This window comes from Egretta garzetta, unplaced genomic scaffold (genome assembly GCF_000687185.1).
Source record: "Egretta garzetta isolate BGI_Z169 unplaced genomic scaffold, ASM68718v1 scaffold179, whole genome shotgun sequence".
Taxonomy (NCBI): domain Eukaryota; kingdom Metazoa; phylum Chordata; class Aves; order Pelecaniformes; family Ardeidae; genus Egretta; species Egretta garzetta.
In genome coordinates this window covers 459,823-469,927 of record NW_009270001.1, presented here as the reverse complement: position 1 = coordinate 469,927, position 10,105 = coordinate 459,823, and the positions used below count along the sequence as shown (strand labels likewise).

The 10,105-nt window shown below is 46.1% G+C and overlaps 1 protein-coding gene across 1 annotated transcript in view; it reads right to left on the bottom strand.

Moving 5' to 3' along the window:
- CFAP53 (cilia and flagella associated protein 53) overlaps positions 1-9,829 on the bottom strand; it is a 19,436-nt gene extending 9,607 nt beyond the window's left edge. The window contains 3 exon segments of the mRNA XM_009647706.2: positions 6,064-6,237; positions 9,115-9,344; positions 9,600-9,829. Of these exon segments, the coding sequence (XP_009646001.2) occupies positions 6,064-6,237; positions 9,115-9,344; positions 9,600-9,608 (413 nt within the window). The 5' untranslated portion in view covers positions 9,609-9,829.
- Between the last annotated feature and the right edge of the window lie 276 nt (positions 9,830-10,105).

Below are 10,105 nucleotides of genomic sequence, written 5' to 3'. Positions count from 1 at the left end.
TATGCTCTAGAATAATGGCTTCTTCACTTGACACTGCTTCTTCATCACCTCCTGCTCACAACTGCAGAACGAGCACAGCTCCTGGTAACATTAATATATGGCTGAGGCAACTACCAGCATGTAATAATTATGTGTTGGTTTACAAGACCTTCCAAAGCTTTACCAATAATACTCCATGCTAAGCCAGCCTAAGAAAAATTACTTCGGGCTTATAAACCACAAAAAGCATTTCCCCAAATAGCCCTCCTCCAGTTCAGAACCGGCTGAACAAGCTGCTGACAGACAGAAAAAGTGACAGTGCCGAAAGCCAGCCTGACCCTGTTCTCAGTGTCACAGCAAGAGCCATCCAACCGGTCAAACTTACAGTGGAGCGGTGCAAGAATCAGAGCTGCGACTGCGGAAGGGAAAGATTGCTACCCCTCGCTCTCCCTTGGTGCTGCAGGAGTGAGATGCAGCCAAAGAACACAACGCTGGACCTGTGAGTTCATGCAGAAGCAGAGGTCTCACCACATTTTCTTCCTGTCAGCATTCACTCTTTGCTGCCTCACATTTCAGCTGCAAGCTTCTGGGGCCAAGGGCATCTCCGTCCTCACCCTCTCTTTGTAAAGCTCCTAATGCCACGGAGGCAGTGGTGAAAGTTGCTAAGCACTATACACAAATGATAAAAGGGAAAGCAATGCCGTGAAAACAAAATTCTTACTTTACCTGATATCCAGAAGGCATTTCTAACCTCCTAACTGTTCCTGACCAAGAAGAAACCTGCCAAGTCCTGCTTCATCAATATCAAGTCTCTGTAAGATAAAACCTTCCACACTTTGCGCATTTCCCCCCCAATCCTAGGACATGCCACATCCTCTAACCAAAGGGTGTGTTCTTCCCCCAGAGCTGGGCTTGTGTCCTCTAAAGGCGAAACCGTCCCTGGAATGAAGAACCATCCTCAGCTCAGGTCTTCGGAAGAGAAGGGTGAGGAAATAGAGGAGAGGAGACACTAGTGAAAAGGGATGGCTGGTTTACTTCCTTGTAGGAGACAGGAACCTCCTGACCATGCATTCAGTGGTGGTCCCAAGAATGAAAGCAGAGAGCAGCACAGCGATATGTGTGCTGGGAGCCACAGCACACTCCAAGAGGTGCCCCTGCCTTCAAGCAGGTCAAACATCACAGAATCATAGAATCCCAGGTTGGAAGGGACCTCAAGGATCATCTGGTCCAACCTCTCGAGGCAAGAGCACAGCCTAGACAAGATGGCCCAGCACCCTGTCCAGCTGAGGCTTGAAAGTGTCCAATGTGGCAGAGTCAGCCCCTCCCCTGGGGAGATCGTTCCAATGGTTGACTGTTCTCACGGTGAAACATTTCCCTCTCATGTCCAATCGGAATCTTCTCAGGATTAACTTGTGCCCATTGCCCCTCATCTTTTCCATGTCACTCCTCATAAAAAGGGAGTCTCCATCTTCTTTGTAGCCACCCTTTAAATAGTGGTACATGATGATGAGATCCCCTCTCAGCCTCCTTTTCTCCAGGCTGAACAAACCCAGCTCTCTCAGCCCATCCTCATATGGCTAAGAGAGGCTTTCCAGGCCTTGCATCATCTTGGTGGCCCTGCTCTGGATCCCTCCAGCCTGTCCACAGCTTTTTTGTACAGTGGGGACCAGAACTGTACGCAGTATTCCAGACATGGCCTGACCAGCACTGAGTAGAGTGGGATAATGACTTCTTTATCTTCTTTAACATACTACGCCATTGCCGGTTTTCTTACATTTTAACACTGGGATCTATCTTCCAACTCCTGGGTAGGAGTGAGTGGTGATTAAAAGACTCCAGTGCTAATTTCTATTCATGAAAACCATATTTCTCAAATGTTCTGAGGGAAACATGCCATTATTAAGATTTGAAATCTTACACATTAGAAATAACTGTATTACCTTAACACAATGGGTTCAAAGGTCTCTCAACAGTGAAGGAATAAAGAATTAATTATTCTTTTCCATGATTATAAACTAATCTGAATTTAATTGAATTCTCAGAAGGGAAGTTAAATAAAAGTTCGACGTGGTTAGAATTTTAATATAAAATAACTGTGCAATTGCTTGATTTCATCAAAATAATTCCTTCAAAGCAGCTTTTACAGCAACCTGTAAACATCTGCTCCCCCAGATGGCTCTTTTTCTTCCTCGCTTTGCTATCCTAAGCTTCTTAACATTGAAATTGTGCCTGTATGTAGCCACTTCCCAAAGACAGAAACTGCATTTATGTCCTCCCCTCCCCCCCCCACCCCGGTTATTTATTCATTTTATGGCTGCAGTACAAAGTTGCTGTGATAACAACATTCTCTGTATGGATGCTTCTGATGTTATCACAAGAAAGAGGATGTAATATGTGCTTTATGCAAATTTTAAGACATTGCAATTTTCTTTAAAGACACCAACGACGAACACGCCCTCAGGCTAAAACTGGCTGAATATCATTTCATACAAGTTGTAGCCCTTCAGGAAAATAAATTCCAGTGGGACCCCGGCGGTCCAAGGACTGTGCCCTCTGTCACCTTGCGACAAAGGACTCTTCCTGGCTCACATCACTACTGGGAAGCTGTTTAATCTACACCCTTAGGCTACAGCTCCAAGCCCAGCCCACGTGGCTGATAAAAGAGCTGCCTTTTAGTACTGTGGAATAACGTACTGGACTGCTGTACGCTATAGGTGCTCCTATACCTCAGGCTTGAGAATCTATACCCGCAAAAGGGTGGAGCGCCTTGCTTAAAGTTAAAAGAAATACGAAGTCTGTATTAGGTTTCAGAAAGACATTCAAAATAGTCGGAAATTCAGAGGCAAAGAGAAACAGAAAATCATGTGTGTAACCACTTGTTCCTGGAACAACCTCCCAGGGCTCCTCTGGGTGTGCCCTAGAGCAACGGTCTCCAAAGCAGAGCGTGCAAGACAGTCCATCGAGGTGCAGGAGGAAAGTCTGGTTTGTATCATTAAGAACATTAAAAATAAAAATAGCGTTCATTTCATCTTTACCTCACCCTGGTTTAATTTCTACATTTGCATATGTTTTATAACATGCATAATACACTAGTACAAGTATATAATTTATAAATAAGTAAACATACTGGGAGTGAGTGTTAATTTTTTTTTACTGATAGGGGTGAGCAGTCAAAAAGGTTTGAAGACCACTGGTCTAGAGGACAGGTTGTGACACAACTACAGATTTCTGGTTTCAGTAAGCATTGGTTCCCTGAGCAGCAAAGCCAGCTCCCAGATCTCTGCATGGACCAGGATGGTTTAGGAAGAAGAATTAGAGCTAACAGTGGGGGGAAAAACAGATTTGGGGCTACTTAAAGACAACAAATACATTGAGATTCAGGTATTAGAAGATACTAATCTAATCAGAATCGATCACCACAGTACAGACTTCCTTTCTCATTGGAAAAGGACAGAGAAGATAAAACTTTAAAATATTTCTAAGCATATACATGAAGAAAGGTATCTGGCTTTTGAAGGAGAGATCAACAGACAAGGTGAACTGTTGTCAGCTGGAGTTATTAAAGTTTTGGGGTTTTAAAGGGACCTCAATTTAAAAGTAGAAAGAGACAGAGAGCAGAGGGAGGAACTGACTATGGAAATGTTATTTCCGTTACCTCAGGCCACTCAAAGAGAAGGACTCTGTGCACTGTAGGATGAAGATTCCTTTGCAGAGATACTCAAAGATTGCCACTCACAACAGCCGTCAAGAAGGATGATTTCGCTGCCTCCAAACCCTCCGAAACACTGCAGCCAGCAGAATGCCACCAAGTAAAGCTCCAGCAACACTTCTTAATCGGCTACTATGTGGTATGAATATTGCCTAGATCCAAGAGCAGACTGGGAAAGGTAAAAGGATGCCGGGAATGGTCCCATGAGACTGAGTGAACCATATAGTACTGGGGTTGTACTGGGAAGAAAGAGGATCTGAGACATTAAGACAGGCAACTGCAGCATGAAAGTCCAAGTATGTATCACCAGATGATAAGATTCACTGGTGGGATTCATTTTGCAATTAAAATATCTAAAATTACGCATCTAAACAGGAATCTACAAGTGAGCTAAATTCCCACTCTAATCAATGCAGTCAGTGGAGGCTAGGGTGCAGTTCAACTGGCAGACCAGTATATGCCTATTTTAGGATGACATTAGATTCCTTTAACTGTCCGGATCTCAGCAAAGATCTGCTGAGTAGCATGCAACTTCAGATTCCCAGTGAATACAAAGATACCAACACTTAGACACCTACTGCTAGGTGTCTAAATCACAAGCTGTATCCCTTCTCCTTGGTACATAAGACAAGCTACAAGTACAAAATAAAAGGCACTCCAGCAGTGTCTCCTCTAAACAATTTTAAACATGAATTTCAACTATTTTGTGTGATAGGTAGAGAGCAAACTAGGAACTGTAAATTGCAAGGGCCAATATTTTAAAGCCAGCATCTGAATTTAGAACACCTGTCTTGGTCAATAAACCCCACATTTAAGAAAGCAAAATTATCTGTAAAATTAGTGAAGTAGCGTTTATGCACAAGTGTAAGCAAATGTTGATTTTTATCCCCGGCCTCTGCACGCTGAGAAGCAGGTGTTGTGGATTTCCATAGCACCATGGGAGACTGGGAAGAGACACTTCAAATGATTACAGTTAAATTACATTAATATTATTTTCATCCCTTCCTCAGAAAACCAAATTTCCAAGAATTGAACAAGTCACATTTCATGCCAAGGCCTCAGGGCCTGATAAGCACCTGCAAATCTTAATGACTTCAAAAGATGTTGCCAAGCTCAGCATCCAGGAAGACTTGGCACAGAACTTCAGATTGCATTAGGATCTTAGCTTCAGCTGGTACTCTTGAAAAGTACGCAATAAATAAAAACAGTCTTTTTGGACAATCTTAACTTTTCAAGGATCTTTGATGTATTTGCTTAATAAGCATGATTTAGGCCAAATTAACCTCCCACGAACCCTTTTTGCTCCAATAGTATAAAGCTGAAAGAGAACTATATGCCAGAACAAGGAATTACAAAAGCAGCTGACTTGGCAGGTGGCAGTGCAGGGACGCTCACACAGGACAAGGAGTTTCACACTACACTTGGAAGAACATCTCATGGTATCTCAACACTTAAATCAAATAATGGAGACGGTGCAGTTCTCTGTACCTGTTGCCTTCATCTCTATCTTGTTTTATCGTTTCTATCACATTCACCTTTCCTTTCATGGTTTATTATTCACAGAATCACAGAATCACAGAATGGCAAGGGTTGGAAGGGACCTCGGGAGATCATCTAGTCCAACCCCCCTGCTAGAGCAGGCTCTCCTAGAGCATGTTACACAGGACTTCATCCAGGCGGGCCTTGAATATCTCCAGAGAAGGAGACTCCACAACCTCCCTGAGCAGCCTGGGCCAGGGCTCTGTCACCCTTAGAGTAAAGAAGTTTTTCCTCATATTCAACTGAAACCTCTTATGTTTCAGTTTGCACCCATTGCCCCTAGTCCTGTGGCTGGACACCACTGCAAACAGACTGCTTCCATCCTCGTGACTTCCTCCCTTAAGATATTTGTGTGTGTTGATGAGGTCCCCCTCAGTCTTCTCTTCTTCAGGCTGAACAAGCCCAACTCTCTCAGCCTTTCCTCATAGGGGAGATGCTCCAGTCCCCTCATCATCCTTGTTGCCCTCCTCTGGACTCTTTCTAGGAGTTCCTCATCTTTCTTGAACTGGGGAGCCCAGAACTGGACACAGTACTCCAGGTGGGGTCTCACCAGGGCAGAGTAGAGGGGGAGGAGAACCTCCCTCGACCTGCTGGCCACGCTCCTCTTAATACACCCCAGGATACCATTGGCCTTCTTGGCACCAAGGGCACCCTGCTGGCTCATGGTCAGCTTGTCGTCCACCAGGACTCCCAGGTCCCTCTGAGCAGAGCTGCTTTCCAGCAGGTCAGCCCCCAGCCTGTACTGGTGCATGGGGTTTGACCTCCCCAGGGGCAGCACTCGACACTTGCCCTTAACACTTGCCCTATTGTCAACTTCTTGTTAAATTGCAAGATACCTGAACTGCTGCTCTCGTTTTTCAGCCACCAGTTGTTGTCTTTCTTTTTCTCTCTTCTCTCTCAGTAATTTTGCTCGCTCCCTCATTTTCTCTTGTTTCTCCAGTGCCGTTTCTTCAAGTGACTCCATCTCAGCAAAATACCTATTTTCCTCTGCCTCCAGAAGCTCACGAAGCCTGTAATGAAAACATTTAAATAAAAGCTAAAACAATCCTTCTGTTGAATTATAAAGTTCTGGTTTATTTGTTATGAGCACAAAATAGGCACCGGGCTCCTTTCAACACTTCTTGCAAGTGTCAAAGAAGGGAACATCAAATATTAACTCTGGGATAGATCCTGTTGTGCCCATGGAGGGGATCTTAGAGCACAACGTGAGTGATTCTGTCCTGGCACAATTTAAGCTCCTGTTCTTACAAACCTATTTCCAATGCTGCTTTACAATGTCAGTCCCCCATTAAACAAATTCGTCTAACTTCCAGACTACATTTATCACCAGTTGATATCAATTCGATCCTATACTATTGTTATCCTTCAGCGTAATCCCTTCCTGCTATTTACTACCCTTCTCTACACATCTATTCTTCTCCTCTCAAACTGTCTTTTGTTATTTTAGCATCACTCCACAAATCACTTCATCCTGAAAGATCTTCAATGAGAAAATCGGCAATTTCTAAACACCCCACCATTTACCTCTCTATTAATCCTAGCAGTAAGAAACCTGGGGCTAAGGAATCCAGAAACACACTAATTCTGTCCCGAATACCACAGCAGCCTCAGGGAAATCACTCTCACTTTTATGCAATGGGATGCCCCTGTTACTGCTCGAGCAATAATGCTAGGGACCTATGCTGGCACTGCTGGTGGGAGTTAATAGCAGCAAAGCCAAAGACCTACTAATTCTGGAAACTGAATTGCATTCTCTTCACCACGTACCGAGCTGAGTTTCCTTGCAAAGACAGCACGGGGATCTTAAGCAGCTAAGTAAGAACAAACACCATGAAGTTCAACAAAAATCCTGCACCTGGGGAGGAATAACCCCACACGTTGGTACACGCTGGGGGTGGACTGGCTGGAAAGTGGCTCTGCAAAAAGGGATGTGAGGGTCCTGGCACACAAGCTGAACATAAACCAGCAATGCACCCTTGCGGCAAAGAAAGCCAACAGCATCTACAGATCTAGGGAGGGGATTCTGCGGCTCTACTCCACTCCGATGTGACCTCCCCTGGAGCCCTGCGTCCAGCTTGGGAGCCCTCAGCACAAGGAGGACATGGACCGGTGGGAGCGGGGCCAGGGGAGGGCTACTAAAATGCTGCGAGGGCTGGAGCCCCTCTGCTCTGAGGCCAGGCTGGGAGAGTTGGGGGTGTTCAGCCTGGAGAAGAGAAGGTTGCGGGCAGAGCTGAGTGCGGCCGGTCAGGGCTTGAAGGGGGCCCAGAGGAAAGGGGGGGACAAGCTTTTTAGTAGGGCCAGCTGGGACAGGACAAGGGGGGATGGTTTGAAACTAAACCAGGGTAGATTCAGACTGGATATAAGGAAGAAATGTTTTATGATGAGGGTGGTGAAACACCAGGACAGGTTGCCCAGAGAGATGGTGGAGGCCCCATCCCTGGGACCATTCCAGGCCAGGTTGGACGGGGCTGTGAGCAACCTGATGGAGTTAAAGATGTCCCTGCTCATTGCGGGAGGGGGGAGAGCCTAGATGGCCTCTAAAGTTCCCTTTCAACCCAAACCCTTCAATGATTCTATGAGGAAGAGCACTGCCAGCAGGTCGAGGGAGGTGATCGTTCCTTTCAGCACCAGTGAGACCTCATCTGGAGTGCTGGGTCTGTTCCTGGGCTCCCCAGCACCGGAAAGACACAGACTTAGGGGACTGAGTCCAGTGAAGGGCCACTAAAATGATTAAGGGATTGGAGCACCTCTCCTAAAAGGACAATCTCTCCTAAAAATACTCTCTCCTATGAGATCTGGGACTCTGCAGCCTGGAGAAGAGAAGGTTCAGGGGGATCTTATCAATGTATATAAATACCTGAAGGGAGGGAATGCAGAAAAGAGAGAGACAGCTTCTTCTCAGTAGTGCCCAGTGACACAACCAGAGGCAATGGGCACAAATTAAAATATGAAATTCCACCTGAACACAGGAAAACACCTTTTTTTACTTTTTTTTTTTACTGTGAGGGTGGTCAAATACTGGAACAGGTTGCCCACAGAGGCGGTGGAGTCTCCATGTGCAGAGATAAGCAAAAACCAAATGGACACAGTCCTGGGCGACCTGCTCTAGGTGACTGCTTGAGCAGGGGGTTGGACGAGATTATCACTAGGGTTGGAAGGAACCTCCTGAGATTCCGTGCAATCACTGTACAATTCCTGTCCTGCGAAGACACATCAGACCACGATACCAAATCAACAACCTTCACGCTCCAAAGTCACTTAACATGAAAGAGTAACTGAGAAATTAAACCATACGATTTTTTTCTAAGATCAGGACAGCATAATTCTGTTCTTTACAAGATGGTGTTATGCCTCACCTTTATTATTTTTGGCAGACTTCTGCCAAATTTTCGTTTCTTTTAACTGCCTGTACTGCAAAGTATTCCTTGTAGGACCTTAACGTTAACTTAGCGAGACTGCAACAAAACCCTCAGTCACACCCAAGATTTAGAGCTTGACACTTTTATCAAAGTACTCTGTTATCTTTAAAAATCAAGCAATGGAAGTGCTACAATACTATTTCCACCCCGCATTTGGCAGAGAAGGCTCTAAATGCCACCAAAATTGTACTACAATGTTTGAATACATATCTCTAGCGACTGGCCCAGTGACTAGTACTAGCAACGAGAGTCCAAAGGCTAGTGTTTGCCCTCCATTGCTGCTTGACCACCAGTTAAGCATTCCTACACCTTCTGTTACAATGAATAACAAACACGATGCCACGATGCACAGCCTAACATACAGAGCTGAGCTCAGCTGAGTGGTTTCTCCCATAAGCACTCCCCTAAGCACACACTGAAGTTTAAAACAAGCAGGGCAGAAAGTGGTATTAGCTACTTGTTTACTACCTCTCTCTTCTCTCCTCAGTCCCTGCCAGATACTCCTGCATTGTCGCATCCACCTTCCTCTGCACAACACTGTGCAGCCATTTTTGTTCATTTCGTTGGTGCCACTCATAGACTCTGTGATACTGGTTGTACAGCTTTAAGAAATCAGCATATTCGAGGAGATCATTTTCTTTCTGTCTGCAGGCCAAGACAGAACGTTGACTTTTTTGTTCTTTAGGAGGCTTGGCTCTCTGTAAGAGAAAGCATATGTCAGTGGTGAAAATATAATCAGTTACTCTGTGGGGTTTTTTTTAGGTGAATTAATGAACAAATAGGCACACAACATCATATGATGAGAGTTCAGGGTGATTAGGGGTAAATTGTGCTGAGCCTTGCCTTGAAGAGCACAACAGCAGTACCAGAGCATGAAAGGCTCAGTACCAGTGCATGAAATGGCTTCAGGTGCCAGTACTTATCTGTCGCCCAGGCTATGGTTTATAACTTACCCTATTCATCCAAGAGGAGGGTGACAGCCGGCTTTACACATACTGAACAAACGTTATCACCGTGGGTAACCTCCAGCCGTCTCCTTCTCCAGCACAGCTCCCCGGGGCTCCAAGTGCCTCCTCACACACTGCTGCACCCCACTGCGCGCCGGTGGGGCCCACGCACTCCCAAAGGAGCGACTTCACAGAATCACACAGCATCCCAAAATGGCAGGGGCTGGAAGGGCCCCCTGGAGCTCACCCAGTGCCACCCTCCACCCAAGCAGGCTCACCCAGAGCAGGGGGCACAGGACAGCGCCCAGGCGGGGGTTGAAGATCTCCAGAGAAGGAGACTCCCCAGCCCCCCTGGGCAGCCTGGGCCAGGGCTCGGGCACCCTCACAGCCAACAAGTTCTTCCTCACGTCCAGCTGGAGCTTCTAATGCTTCAGCCTGTGCCCATTGCCCCATCGACCTCGCCCCGCACGGGTGCGGTGGGACCGGCTCCCGCTGTCAAGGCCCTCAGCCCG